Source organism: Dermochelys coriacea, chromosome 2, assembly GCF_009764565.3.
Source record: "Dermochelys coriacea isolate rDerCor1 chromosome 2, rDerCor1.pri.v4, whole genome shotgun sequence".
In the NCBI taxonomy this organism is placed as follows: Eukaryota; Metazoa; Chordata; order Testudines; family Dermochelyidae; genus Dermochelys; species Dermochelys coriacea.
The window spans coordinates 177,980,034-177,995,903 of NC_050069.1; the positions used below are offsets into that span (position 1 = coordinate 177,980,034).

At 40.3% G+C, this 15,870-nt stretch overlaps 1 protein-coding gene across 14 annotated transcripts in view; it reads right to left on the minus strand.

Annotated features, from left to right (window-relative positions):
- SUGCT (succinyl-CoA:glutarate-CoA transferase) overlaps positions 1 to 15,870 on the minus strand; it is a 483,091-nt gene that overhangs the window by 274,040 nt on the left and 193,181 nt on the right. For 13 of the 14 annotated variants that reach the window (XR_006279193.1, XR_006279194.1, XM_043508703.1 and 10 more), the window contains 2 exons: positions 15,326 to 15,397; positions 6,407 to 6,504 (listed from right to left, as the gene is read on the minus strand). Coding sequence is in view for 12 of the 14 variants with exons in the window: in XM_043508703.1 (XP_043364638.1) it covers positions 6,407 to 6,504; positions 15,326 to 15,397 (170 nt within the window). In the remaining 2 variants the exon portion in view is untranslated. The remainder of the gene's footprint in view (positions 1 to 6,406; positions 6,505 to 15,325; positions 15,398 to 15,870) is intronic. The other variant, XM_038389973.2, reaches the window with a different exon arrangement.

The following is a 15,870-nucleotide window of genomic DNA, read 5'->3' on the forward strand; positions in this document are numbered from 1 at the left end:
CTCTCCAAGTACCTACATTTCAAAAGCTTAACATATCAAACTTGGCCACTCTACAAATAACTATCCAATAACAAATAAATGCAAAGTTTCCATGGAATGTGTGTAGAAACACATGCCTACGACATTTGTTACAATCAGTGTTTCAACACTGAATGCCAGATGAATTCACAACAACATCACATAACCAAGTACTATTGGATGCATCTACACTCAAAGTGCGTGTACTGCAATAGCTGTACTTGCACATAAATTACATGTAAATTCAGCCTAACACTACACCTACACTATAAATTAGGGGTGTGGTTCCCCAGCCTGTGTACACATACTCATGGGAGCTCAGTGAGAGCTAGCGTGAGCATAAACACTAGCATAGCCATTGTAGCACAGGCAACAGTGGCACAGCTTAGCGGTACCAACCACAAACCTGTCCAACACCCCTAGCTCATAATGTAGACAGAGCCTAAGTGATGCCTAATAGAAAAGAACATAAACTTTGGCGAGCAAGATGTAAAACAGGTTTCAGAGTAGCAGCCGTGTTAGTCTGTATTCTCAAAAAGAAAAGGAGTACTTGTGGCACCTTAGAGACTAACAAATTTATTAGAGCATAAGCTTTCGTGAGCTACAGCTCACTTCATCGGATGCATTTGGTGGAAAAAACAGAGTAGAGATTTATATACACACACACAGAGAACATGAAACAATGGGTTTATCATACACACTGTAAGGAGAGTGATCACTTAAGATAAGCCATCACCAACAGCAGGGGGGGGAAGGAGGAAAACCTTTCATGGTGACAAGCAGGTAGGCTAATTCCAGCAGTTAACAAGAATATCAGAGGAACAGTGGGGGGTGGGGTGGGAGGGAGAAATACCATGGGGAAATAGTTTTACTTTGTGTAATGACTCATCCATTCCCAGTCTCTATTCAAGCCTAAGTTAATTGTATCCAGTTTGCAAATTAATTCCAATTCAGCAGTCTCTCGTTGGAGTCTGTTTTTGAAGCTTTTTGTTGAAGTATAGCCACTCTTAGGTCTGTGATCGAGTGACCAGAGAGATTGAAGTGTTCTCCAACTGGTTTTTGAATGTTATAATTCTTGACGTCTGATTTGTGTCCATTCATTCTTTTACGTAGAGACTGTCCAGTTTGGCCAATGTACATGGCAGAGGGGCATTGCTGGCACATGATGGCATATATCACATTGGTAGATGCGCAGGTGAAGGAGCCTCTGATAGTGTGGCTGATGTGATTAGGCCCTATGATGGTATCCCCTGAATAGATATGTGGACAGAGTTGGCAACGGGCTTTGTTGCAAGGATAGGTTCCTGGGTTAGTGGCTCTGTTGTGTGGTGTGTGGTTGCTGGTGAGTATTTGCTTCAGATTGGGGGGCTGTCTGTAAGCAAGGACTGGTCTGTCTCCCAAGATCTGAGAGAGCGATGGCTCGTCCTTCAGAATAGGTTGTAGATCCTTGATGATGCGTTGGAGGGGTTTTAGTTGGGGGCTGAAGGTGATGGCTAGTGGCGTTCTGTTGTTTTCTTTGTTGGGCCTGTCCTGTAGTAGGTGACTTCTGGGTACTCTTCTGGCTCTGTCAATCTGTTTCTTCACTTCAGCAGGTGGGTACTGTAGTTGTAGGAATGCATGATAGAGATCTTGTAGGTGTTTGTCTCTGTCTGAGGGGTTGGAGCAAATGCGGTTATATCGTAGCGCTTGGCTGTAGACAATGGATCGAGTGGTATGATCAAGACGTCAAGAATTATAACATTCAAAAACCAGTTGGAGAACACTTCAATCTCTCTGGTCACTCGATCACAGACCTAAGAGTGGCTATACTTCAACAAAAAAGCTTCAAAAACAGACTCCAACGAGAGACTGCTGAATTGGAATTAATTTGCAAACTGGATACAATTAACTTAGGCTTGAATAGAGACTGGGAATGGATGAGTCATTACACAAAGTAAAACTATTTCCCCATGGTATTTCTCCCTCCCACCCCACCCCCCACTGTTCCTCTGATATTCTTGTTAACTGCTGGAATTAGCCTACCTGCTTGTCACCATGAAAGGTTTTCCTCCTTCCCCCCCCTGCTGTTGGTGATGGCTTATCTTAAGTGATCACTCTCCTTACAGTGTGTATGATAAACCCATTGTTTCATGTTCTCTGTGTGTGTGTATATAAATCTCTACTCTGTTTTTTCCACCAAATGCATCCGATGAAGTGAGCTGTAGCTCACGAAAGCTTATGCTCTAATAAATTTGTTAGTCTCTAAGGTGCCACAAGTACTCCTTTTCTTTTTAAGATGTAAAACAGTAACTGAGACCATCTGATGAACTAATAAATAAGGATATAAAAATGATTAAGAAAAGACTTTCTGTAAGCAGATCACAAGTAGGAAACTTGCAGGAGAACCAATGGGTCCACTACTTCCCCTAGATGTAATGTGGGAAATAAAAGACGATATGGGGATTACACACAATATCATTGCTTTCTTTGTGACCATTTTTACCATTGAGGGTGATGGGAAAATACCTGCATTGAAGTTACTCTATATTTACCGAATGTGAGAGATGGTCACAAAAAGAGGTAACCAAAAAAAAAAAAAAGCTGATGAAACAACTTGAGAAATTAAACTGTAAAACATAAGGACCTTTTGGCATTCAACAAAGACCACTGAAGGAATGAAACACCTACTAACAAAAAAGAAAGTTAATCACCAGCAGCTGTTTTCCTTACAGTAGATTGTCAACACAGATCTACCCTTCTTAGGAAGGTGCATGTGCCCTCGGTGCCAAGTCAAACACTGTAGATTCTAGAAGGCAATAATGCCTGGGGGCTGCATGCATGACCTCTCATGGAACCAAAAATTCATTATGAAGTTATATAAGAAGCCATACAGTCCCAACTCCACCTCAGCTCCTTTCCACTTAATCTGAATTCAATGGAAAAAGAGGAGATGTCAGGAAGACAGGTGGGTAGTATGAATTTATGCTAGGAATCTACTCAAAGAATAAGCATACCTTGAATGCTAGCCTTCTTTCTTCTTTCAGTATTGTGCCTATAGCGTCTACGTTCAAGAGCAGCTGCCAGCAATAACCCATTTAAGAAGCTGGTATGAGGATTAGCAACTAAACAAAGATGGCAGAACAGTACTCCCAAACAGAGCACCAGATCTAGCGACCAAGACAAGTTACTGATGCTGAGATTAAAGGTATGAACTGAACTTTAGATTACTACCTTACATATCCTTGTGAAACTGTGATTTAGCAGCTTTAGATGCACTAAAATTAAGTCCCAAGAAAGCAGTGGCTCACAAATAAGCGAGAAAAAAATGAACTAGTCCATTTCAAAAACGTATTAATGACAGACAGTGTGGTGACATCTTTGCTGTTTCTTTAAATCTTTACCAGGAAGCCAGGCAGAAGAGGACTAAAGAAAGTTTTAGGCAGAAGTCCTGAAGTAAAGAAGAAAGACTGACAGATAGGTGGGCAAATTATTTTTAGGTATAATATTGTCTTCCTTATTCTAATTGCATATCTTGTGCTCTTGTATCATGGCTCTTTCTGTGATTCTTTACTACTGTCTCATGAAAGAATGTGCACAAGTTGAAAATCTTTGCACTGGAGCTGATATGACTGCCAGACGAACTTAAAAAAATCCTTGTGTTTTCAGATGATATGGCTGCCAGATGGATTTTGACAGTACTCCAGAATAATTCAGGATGCTTTAGTGGTAACAAATAGTTCAAACTTAGGGAGGCTCTGGAAGTGAAAAGATGACAGTGCTCATTAGAACACAAGGAAAAATTTCTTCCACTTGGAGTCATAAGTCTCTTGCTCTGAAGTGAGATGCGTTAAACTTCCTGGGAAGAGCCCAAATGGGAACTTGACAACAAGCCATGAGCCAATCCTCTCAGAGTAAAAATATTGAATCTGTATCAAGAGCCTATAGAGCCCATATTACCCCAATATCAGAGTATCATGACTTTGGCCTTGAGACAGGAGATGTGGCAGACCTAGGAATTCTGAGATCGAGAATCAGTGAACCAAGGAGAAATTACTAACACTGCATGAACTCTGTGCTGTATGAACTTCCTGATGACCAATACTGGAGGGAAGTACTCTAGTCCAACAGAAGGACTGCCAGAATCTGAGCCACGTCTCAAACACAATCAAAGAACCTCCATCTTCTCTTTTGTGGCAAAGAAGTCTAAGACATTTTCCCCACCTGTGAAAGACAAAATTACCACAGTTCCCTTGAGAAACTATTTATACTGAGCAGTGAATTTCTGGATCAGATAACATGTCAAGATGTTGTTCATCTTCCTGGAAAATGGCAGAGTTGGACAGGATGATGCATCCGCCATTTGGAGAACCTGAAATCCCCCCCATCAGCATGGCTGAGAATGAGCTCCTCCCTGCCAGTTCATATAGCTACATACACATGGCTTAAGTATTGTCCAGGAAGATATGCATCAGCCTGTTTCTCATTTAAGCAAAGAAAGCGTTACAAGATAGCTGAATTGCTCTCACCTATTTTTATATTAATACTATATTTATTAATTAATACATTATTTATTATAATTATACTTAATCCCTTCAGATTTACATCATGCCTGTATTGCGGGATGATCTAAGTGAGCCCCATCCATTATAACCATTACAATGACAGACAAAAGATAAAAGAGAATTGAGGGTGTACTTGGGTAATTGTCTACCATGTCAGAAATTCTTGACTGTTTCAGGGTGTGATCTTCAGAGATTGCGGTGATTGATGTGTCATTCATACCCTACTGTATAGGTATCTCAACTCGAGCCTGGACAGTTAAGAATCACAAAAGGACTTGAACCAATCATTGAGATAGGGATAAGTGTGAATATACAGACCTCTTAAATGAGCTAAAAGTATAGCTAGGCAATTAGCAAAAATGCTTGGAGCTGCTTTGACTCCAAAGGGGAGCACTCTTTATTGGCTGTGATCCTCACCCATTCAGAACCTATGGAATTTGTGCCATATCAACTTGATAGATATATAAAAAAAGATACTGTTTAAACTGAGACCTCCAAACCAGCCTTGTGGCTTTACAGAGGGGAATGCAGAATTCAAACCTTCGGCTACACATGCTTAACTTTCTTAAAGCTAGTGGGGGATGCAACCCTCATTTGTTTTTCTGGGGGTGGAGCTGGAATAAAGGAATAATGGGAATAGCACACCTCCTATGATATTGCAGAGGAACAGTAGAAGAAGGAAAGTTACTTTGTCTCTCAGTATTTTGGCAGGCATGGGATACCTGAAAAAGGATGGGGAAGGAAGGGTCAGAAAGTTTCCACAGAACGCAAAATTAAATATTCTTTAGGATCCCATGAGTGCAAGGTAATTCCATTTCATTACAACTGAAAAAAAAAAGATAGTTGGTACCAAAACATACAGTAACCAGGTGAAGTGGAAAGGAGGTTCTTTAGTGCACAAGTAATCTGCTCTGTGGATAATAGAAAATTATAGGGATTGATACATGCCCCAGCCTTAAAATATCAAAACATTGGTGGTGCCTTTTCTTGGATCACTGAAAGCTGAAAACTTAATGTCTCTGCTATTCACTCCAAATGTCCTGAGAGCTGTTGAAGTTATCTGTGTGTTGGGTTATACAGATGGGTAGCCCACTTTCTTATCCAGAACAGGACACAAAGCAAATAGCTGGTCCTGGCAGTCTTCCTCCTCCTATTTTTCATAATCACCATCCTTTTCATCTAAGTAGAGGAGGACTCCACAGACATGAGATCTTAAACATACCAGAATGACCTTCAGGTCTTTTAGAAAAATCTGAAATAAAAGGCTGCAGGTCTTTCATGAACTCTAAGAGAATTTTTCTTAGAAGGGTGACCCTTAGTTGTGAATCCCACATAGACCAACGAGGTCAATGAATGTGGTGTTCAAAAGCATAAGGAATAAGCCAAGTAGATGTCAAGAGAGGCAGAGGTTAAACTTAATGCAGAAACAGTAGATTAAGATCTCCAAAGTAGATGATCCCTTGGAACTGAGAACCCTCAGAACAAACTTCAAACTACGGGCCTGAAGGCAGCAAATTCAACACCAAGAGCCTTCTGTCCAAGAGTGACCCTTATGCATAACTGACCAGAAATGCAAGTGGAAAGCAATGCCTTCTTAAATGAGATCCAGGTTACTGAAGGTATGCTGTGATTTTAATGTAAAGCTATTACTTAGCTGCTTGCTCACCTACTAGTCCGATACATGAAACACAACATTTTTAAGAGCAGTAAGTGTCTAAATAAATTACAAAAAGAAAATACTCCAAAAGATTAAAAGTAATAACAAACTGGCAAATGATGAGACAATGTTTTTGTACATTACCATGTTGATTAATGCACTACAGTAATATTTTCCAGTTTAAACTTACCGGGCTGATAATATTTCAATAAGCTCTTTCCTGTTCTGCACTCGGAGTTTGTTAGTTTTATATCTGGAATCTTTACTAATTTCAAGCAAATTCAGGATCTAAATGAAAACAAAAATACAGTGAATAAGAAACACGTTTAGCAGGTAAATGTAAAGACCACTTGTGCAGCCAAGCAAATTCATAGGGACATAAGGTAACTTGCTAAACACCCTCTCTGTTAGCAAATTTTTTAAAAAATAAAACAGCAATGAGGAAAGAGAGAGGATACATTACCTACCCAATGTCATCAGCAAGTTGGGAAAGAGAAGGGAAGAGAACTGGAATCCCAAATTCCAGTCCATCGCTTTTTCTATTAACAGTATCTCTAGGCATTGACACTATACATTCTAGTACATTACAAAAATTGCAAGTAATTGTGATCAATCAGGGTGGGGAAACAGTAGAGCAGGGATTGGCAACCTTTGGCACGCGGACCGTCGGGGAAATCTGCTGACGGGCCGGGACGGTTTGTTTAGCTGCAGCATCCGCAGGTTCAGCCAATCACAGCTCCCACTGGCCGCTGCAGGAAACGGTGGCCAGCACATCGCTCGGCCCACGCCGCTTCCCACAGCCCCCTTGGCCTGGAGCAGTGAACCGCGGCCAGTGGAACCTGCGATCGGCTGAACTGCGGATGCTGCAGGTAAACAAACCATCCCGGCCCCCCAGTGGATTTCCCTGATGGGCCACGTGCCAAAGATTGCCGATCGCTGCAGTGGAGAGAGAGAAGACATATGCACATAGCACTGTAAAAAGAGTCAGTTCTGCGGGACCATGCTACACTGAGTTATGTGTCACAGGATCACAGAGAAAGATATGCTGATTGTATTTGATAATTCTGGTAGATAGGGGAAATGCTATGTCTAAGTGGACTTTTTTCCATTTCAATGTTTTGTATTAAAACAACAGTAAAAAGCAAACATATTTTCCTTTGAGGTGTCATTTTTCTTCATTATTATTTAGTGAAGTAATAATGAAGAAAAAAGGTGGTGTAACCTCATAAAAAGGAAAAATATATCTTATAAAAGTAACACCTAACTAACATCTTGGAAACTTAACGATAATGCACCGACAAAGTGGAATTAGACTGAAAAAGGACTTTTAAAAATGTGACAACAAAAGCCTGGCAGTTTTATAGGAACATTAATAGGACAGAAGAAGACCATATGGGTTATCAAGACCTACAATATCTGTATTAACCTGCGCATTCGTTTGGATAGGCAGATGAATAGATCAATGTTAGTTAATGGGTTGATTTGTGTTCCACAAGACAAAATCAAAACAACTCCTATATCATAATAAAGGGAAAGGGAGAATTTGTAAAAAGAAAAGGATAATGTGAGTTTTCTCTGTCTTGCTTAGAGAGAGAGAGAGAGAGAGAGAATGAATTCTAGTTTGCTGATCCTGGTTTCACTTGGCCATTGCAAGGTATCACCATCTAAACATGATAAATATTTTCAAAGATGCCTCATATCTACCACCATAACAAAACTGACTCTTGGATGGTGATGCTATCTCTAGATCTGACCTCTAACCTTTAAACTCTAATCATCTAGATTGGCAGTGACCAAACGTCATCATCATTTGATGACTGTTTAGTTGTGTGCTGTGAATCAGGTGTGGTCACACAGTCCAGCTCTGAGTGAATGACTGTTCATGTGAGTGATGAACACAAGTTCTAGCAGTTATCCTTATATCTGCAATTCATCCTGTCTTTGGCCATGTCTACATTTACTGGGGATCGACGCTGCTGCAATCGATGCAGCATGGGTTGATTTAGTGGGTCTATTAACCACAGAGTGCTTTCTGATCGACTCAAGAGGAGTAAGTAAGTTGACTGGAGAGCGTCTCCCATTGACACAGCACAGTGTAGACACGACAGTAATTCGACCTAAGCTATATTGACTCCAGCTGCCTTATTCACGTAGGCCTTGTCTACACTACCACTGTAAGTAGACCTAAATTATGCTACTCCAGCTACATGAATAATGTAGCTTAGGTCAATTTACTGTAGCGTTTACACCACACAGCATCAACGGGAGATGCTCTCCCTTCGACTTGCCTTACTTGTCTCGTACCACTGGAGTACCGGAGTCGACCAGAGAGCGCTCTGTGGTCGATTAAGCAAGTCTTCCCTAGATCCACTAAACTGACTCCTGCTGTATCAATCGCAGCAGCATTGATCCCCAGGAAGCATAGACATGGCCAAAGCTGGAGTAGCGTAACTTAACTCGCCTTACCCCAGTAGTGTAGACAGGGCCTTTGTGTGTCATCCTACCATTGTTATTTTGTTTATTTCACTATGATCATTTTAAAGTTAGACTGTGTCCCTCACTCCCTAACTTCTCAAGCACACTTGCACTAGAACTGCCCTTCAAAATGCTTAAGAATGGATGTTTGGAGATTATACATTTGGGCTATTCTTTTCCAAAATGTGTGAATTTTTCTTTTGTTATATACATTGGCCCATTCTTGAAATGTGTCTTTGTTTTAGAATTCACATTTAGATCCAAGTAGCCCCACGTAAGAACACAGTTTTTAAAAATTGTTGATCAATATGAAACATGTTGCTTCTGTGTTTGTGCGTAAAAAATAGAGAAGTTTCACAGAAAGTCTGCAGCAATTAATCAAATATCAAAAGATCTAGCTCAACAAATAATTTGTGGATTTTCTCCTCCTCTTCTTCTTCAAGATTACTTGTCCAAAAGCATATGGTTCAGGGAGAAAGTCTGTAATCATTTACCACTCTGGGCTGGCTGCTACATCTCTGTAGTGAATGTCTTCACAGGCAACAGCTTCCGTATGTTCCATATTTTTTAGCACTGACCCTTCATAATAAGGCTCTTTGATACCCGTTCAAATATTTGAATTAATGTTCTCTGTATTTACTGAGGGTCCATCTTGCAGCTTAAGTATTTTGAGCCTTCTGGCAATTAAAGTACTCTTAATTTATCACCTCTTCCCTTTCTCTACGTTTTTTAGTTCCACAAGTAACCTTCATCTTAAAGTGGGACAAACCTTTAAGAGTTTTAACAACGTTACATCTGGTTCAAAACTAGGCATTTCTACTGAGCTTCTGGGCATCTTAACCGCTTCAGTCTGTCTCTATAATTATTCTTTAAGAGTAGCAATGTTAGTCTTTCTAAATAAGGATATGAAAACTGATTTAGATGAAAAAGCAATGAGAACTGTTGCTCAAAACTTGAACCAACATTTTTTTCCCCTTCTGTACAGAAAGCTTTAATTTTTGCACATCTGTGGCAGTACAGTACTGTGGATATTTTGAAATGTCTTGCATAAATCTATTCTAATAGTATTTATATTTTTAGGATGGGATATAAAACCAAGATCTGGAGCATTTGTTACAATTGAAGTTCTCATGGCACTTTTCATAAAAGTAGAAGAGTAGTAAGCCTGGTTTTATGGCTCAGTTGCAACAAGGTAATTTACATGATGTTTATCTAAATTCCCCTTACTGTTTAATCTGGTTGAAGTCCTCTTTTTTAATTTTAATCTTCCTGCCTTAAACTGTTGTGTAGCTTTGCTGTGCACCATTAAACACCTGTCACGTATCAACCTAGAAGTGGGTGGATTGATCCCTCTATTGCCCTTACCTATTTTATTATTAGATTTAAGTTGTTAGATTTAAGTAATATAGTATAACCGTGATTATTCAAAGGTCTCAGCAGACTCCAATTACTTGAGTAACTGGGATCTTGACTAATTATGGGACCTGCTTAGGTTTGAAGTCTGAAGGCTAGAAGCCTATGTTCAGGGTCTTCAGCGCCTCCTGACTCTGAACACAGATTACAATGCCTCCTGGACCAGCTCCCCTGCTAGAGAAAGCCATGACAACTTACTCAAGGATGGCCAGCAACACAGCAAATCAACGTATAATTCTTTAAATGCTGACATTTCATAAAGACAAAGTTCCCCCACTCTCTGTAGATGCAGAGAGGCCCCCTCAAATGCAGCTCCCTCTTCTTGGACAATTAGACTGAGAGAAGTCCCTGCAGTGGTACTGCTGTTGGTCACTAGAGCTGGACAACATTTTTCAGACAAATGTTAATCATTGAAAAATAAGTTTAAGATCAACCAAAGTTATTAGTGAATTCCGGTTGAAATTGGTAAACAGATTCAGATGAAAAAAATGATTTTTTTAATGGAAAAATATTTCATTTCAACACCTTTGAAATGACACATATTGACTCATTTATTTTTTAAAAAGTAAAATGCTGGTTAAGCATAGCCAAAAGCCAAAAAATGACTACTGAAAATGAACCATTTCAGGTTGACCCAAATCAAAAAAATTGGGGGGCTGGGAGGGGGGGAGATTTTTCAGATCAGCTACCAAAACTGAAAAATCAATTATTCGCTCAGCTCTGTTGGTCACCCTAAACTCTGAAGACCTGGCTTATTCAGTCATCCATCTTCCCCGTGGGGCTTATACATTTTACAGTGATGAAGAGATTACAAAATCACAGAAACTTGTGTGCTGAAAACCTGTTGAGCTGGCCAACCCTGGGGAAGTTGGCCAGCTGTCTGCGACCAGGAGAACAAACCCAAGCAAGAGGAAGCAGCCCACCAGGGAGCAAGGTGCCAGGTTCAGCTACAGTTACCTGGAATTCAAGGGAAATAAGACGCAGTTTTTAAATACAAAGGGTTTTGGCTAAGTGAATTTCAGATAATTGTGACTGCACTTCAAGATACTTAGATATGAGGCACTATAGAAGTGCAAATTATTAGTCCATTATAGTCAAAGCAGGAAAATAATGGAAGTCTTGTGATGAAGCCCAATCTAATGAGACTGCCAGCCCAAAAAGATCTTCGTAAGTCTTAGGATAAACATCCAAGCTTTTGGATTCACATTCAACTTGAGCGTGTAGAGGATTATAAAGTACTAATTTAAAATTGATTAAATTCGTAATAAACTTTACATTTGTGTGCTCTTTTACAGTAGGAATGTGGCAATTTGGTAAGCCTAATTTCTAACCCATTTAAACATCATAGGTTCAGAAGTTTGACTCCAACCCATATGTTACTAGTTTTGCATTCTGCTTAAAATGAGCAAATGAGACTCAAAAAGAGCAATGAACAAGCAATGACAAAAACAGACTAAAAAAGGAGCAAAGAGAGTGCGCAAAATGACAAACAAAAAGGAGACTGTGAATAAGGGAGAAGGAACACTAGCCAAAATAGGTTTCAGAGTAGCAGCCGTGTTAGTCTGTATTCGCAAAAAGAAAAGGAGTACTTGTGGCACCTTAGAGACTAACAAATTTATTAGAGCATAATAGGGAAAACCTGGCTAAAGAATATTTAGATAAATAAGATTCAATTCAAGTCAGCTGGGCCTGAATGAAGTTCACCCTAGGGCACTTGAGGGTGAAAATCTCAGAACCATTAGTGATTATTTCCAAGAACTCATGGAGGATGGGTGAGATTCCAGAAGACTGAAGAAGGGAAACATAATACCTATCTTTTAAAAGGAAACAAAGGTAACCCGGAGAATCTATCTATGAATTATAATCCAGTCAGCCTAAATTCAATACTTGGAAAGATAATGGAACGTATTATCAAACAATCAATCTGTAAGCACTTAGAGCAGTTGTGGGCAACTCGCAGCCCATCAGGGTAAGCTGACTGCGGACCGCGAGACATTTGCAGATGTTGACCGCACGCACGCACGGCCCCCCCGCAGCTCCCAGTGGCCATGGTTCACCATTCCTGGGGGATCAACGTCTGCAAAATGTCTTGTGGCCTGCAATCAGCTTGCCCTGATGGGCTGCATGCGGCCCGCGGGCTGCAGGTTGCCCACTACTGACTTAGAGGATAACAGGGTGATAAGTAATAGGCAACTTGGATTTATCAAGAACAAATCATGCCAAACCAAGCTAATTTCTTTCTTTGACAGGGTTACTGTCCCAGTAGAACAGTAGATGTGATATACATTGATTTTAGTAAGGCTTTTGATATAGTCCCATGTGACTTTCTCTCAGCTCTCGTCCCCTAATGCCCCTACTCTACTTGCGCTACGTTGATGACATCTTCATCATCTGGACCCATGGAAAAGAAGCTCTTGAGGAATTCCACCATGATTTCAACAATTTCCATCCCACCATCAACCTCAGCCTGGACCAGTCCACACAAGAGATCCACTTCCTGGACACTACGGTGCTAATAAGCGATGGTCACATAAACACCACCCTATATCGGAAACCTACTGACTGCTATTCCTACCTACATGTCTCTAGCTTTCATCCAGATCATACCACTCGATCCATTGTCTACGGCCAAGCGCTACGATATAACCGCATTTGCTCCAACCCCTCAGACAGAGACAAACACCTACAAGATCTCTATCATGCATTCCTACAACTACAATACCCACCTGCTGAAGTGAAGAAACAGATTGACAGAGCCAGAAGAGTACCCAGAAGTCACCTACTACAGGACAGGCCCAACAAAGAAAACAACAGAACGCCACTAGCCATCACCTTCAGCCCCCAACTAAAACCCCTCCAACGCATCATCAAGGATCTACAACCTATTCTGAAGGACGAGCCATCGCTCTCTCAGATCTTGGGAGACAGACCAGTCCTTGCTTACAGACAGCCCCCCAATCTGAAGCAAATACTCACCAGCAACCACACACCACACAACAGAACCACTAACCCAGGAACCTATCCTTGCAACAAAGCCCGTTGCCAACTCTGTCCACATATCTATTCAGGGGATACCATCATAGAGCCTAATCACATCAGCCACACTATCAGAGGCTCCTTCACCTGCGCATCTACCAATGTGATATATGCCATCATGTGCCAGCAATGCCCCTCTGCCATGTACATTGGCCAAACTGGACAGTCTCTACGTAAAAGAATGAATGGACACAAATCAGACATCAAGAATTATAACATTCAAAAACCAGTTGGAGAACACTTCAATCTCTCTGGTCACTCGATCACAGACCTAAGAGTGGCTATACTTCAACAAAAAAGCTTCAAAAACAGACTCCAACGAGAGACTGCTGAATTGGAATTAATTTGCAAACTGGATACAATTAACTTAGGCTTGAATAGAGACTGGGAATGGATGAGTCATTACACAAAGTAAAACTATTTCCCCATGGTATTTCTCCCTCCCACCCCACCCCCCACTGTCCCTCTGATATTCTTGTTAACTGCTGGAATTAGCCTACCTGCTTGTCACCATGAAAGGTTTTCCTCCTTCCCCCCCCTGCTGTTGGTGATGGCTTATCTTAAGTGATCACTCTCCTTACAGTGTATATGATAAACCCATTGTTTCATGTTCTCTGTGTGTGTGTATATAAATCTCTCCTCTGTTTTTTCCACCAAATGCATCCGATGAAGTGAGCTGTAGCTCACGAAAGCTTATGCTCTAATAAATTTGTTAGTCTCTAAGGTGCCACACGTACTCCTTTTCTTTTTGCGAATACAGACTAACACAGCTGCTACTCTGAAACCTAAGAAAATGTGGAATCCCCGCTACTGGAGGATTTTAGGAACAGGATAGACAAACAACTGTCATGGTCTAGGTATACTTCGTCCTGCCTAAATAGGGGAATGGACTAGATGACTTTTTGAGGTCCCATCTAACCCTACAATTCTATTATTCTAAAGGAACAGAGGGGAGAAAAGAGAAAAATGATAAAGAAAAACCAAACAGTCTCTATATCACATATAATCCACCATTTGTGCCAGCTAGATTTTAGTCATGTTCTTCTGTCTTTAACACTGTGCCATGGCAAAAAATATTCTCTAGATAGAATAACTTTGCTTTCTTTTCTTTTTTTTTCAAATTTATTCATTGGGGGTGGGAGGAACTGTGTTTAAAGACAGGTAATAAAAGGTTTGAGATCTCAAAAGTTAATCTAAGATTCTCCTGGGAACTTTCAATAGGAACAGGTGGTAGAAAATGGATGTATTTTTCTTAGTCCCAGATTCAGTGAGGTACCATGAGCACATGCATAACTTTAAACACATGAGTAGTCCCATTGAAGTCACATGCTTAAAGTTAGTTAGGGAAATGCTGAACTGCCTTGCTGAACTGGGCCTATAGTTATATTATAACTATATTTATATATATATATATATTATAAATATATATATATATATTATAAATATAACTATATTTATATATATAGTTATATTTATAGTTCTATAAAGGGTGACAATGCGCCTTTTTCAATGTTTGCTGGCTTTCACACAAACTAAAATGTGTTCCAAAGGAATCTGCACTATACTATCAGTGAATGCCACAGGATTCCCCCATCTCTATCTGAAAATCCCACCTGTAGCATGTTCAGGGCTGTATTGAGCATGGATAGAATGACACAACTCGTCTGGTCTTTGTTCTTCACAGGGGCCCAAGTGTGTGACTCAGGGTGTGTCTACACTGGCACTTTACAGCACTGCAACTTTCAGGGGTGTGAAAAAAACCAGCACTGGGAGCCGCACTCCCAGTGCTGGTAGCTATTCTCCTCATGGAGGTAGTCTCTCAGAGCTATGCCAAAATTACACAAGTCACGTTAAAGTGCTGCTGCTAGTGAAGACATGCCCTTATATGATGCTCACTACTCACAAGAGTATGAGCCTCCATGAGTATGAGCCACTACTCACAAGAGTATGAGTATGAAAACCTTATGGCTTGGTTTTCAAATGTGTGCAGCACCCACAACTCCCACGGACATCACCTGGAGCTACTGGGTCCTGAGCATCTCTGAAAATCATGATATTAATCCACTGCAACCATGTTCAGAACATGCATCATTAAAAAATAGTTATTGCTATTTGCTTTTCTTTACAGAGCTGAAAGATTAACGTTGTGCAAATACCTCACATTGTCAATCTTAAACATTATTACCTTGCACACGGTGACAAATTGCTGATCATTCCCAGCTCCCACCACTAGGTAGCCATCCTTAGTTTTGAAAGCCTACAAAAACAAACAGAGATGTCAAATTATGACTAAAATATACTGCATGAGACTATCTTTCAAGTTCTGGCCCTATAATGAATTTCCAAACGTCTTTCTCAAGTGAACCATTATTTTCAGATTCAATTTACGGTTTTATAAAAGCAGTTCAAAGTGATCCATGGAGAAAAAAAAAAATCAGTAATTTAAAGAAGGTCCTTTGATTTTTTTTCCCCATTCTGGCAGGTCTTCTTTTAAAGGCTGACAATGCAAACAGATTTATTTTACCTGCTACTCCTCTCCTTAGTACAAAGATATGTAACTTGTCTTTAAACCGTTTGAGTTACATCTATGATTTGTGAAAGTATGTGGAAAAGCCTTTTTCACAATGGATTTGACCTCTATGCAGAGAACTAACACAAACTTGGGGCTTTAATGGTACATAGGCCTTCTGCTAGTTCTATGCACTAGGGCAAATTTCAGTATATGTTCTT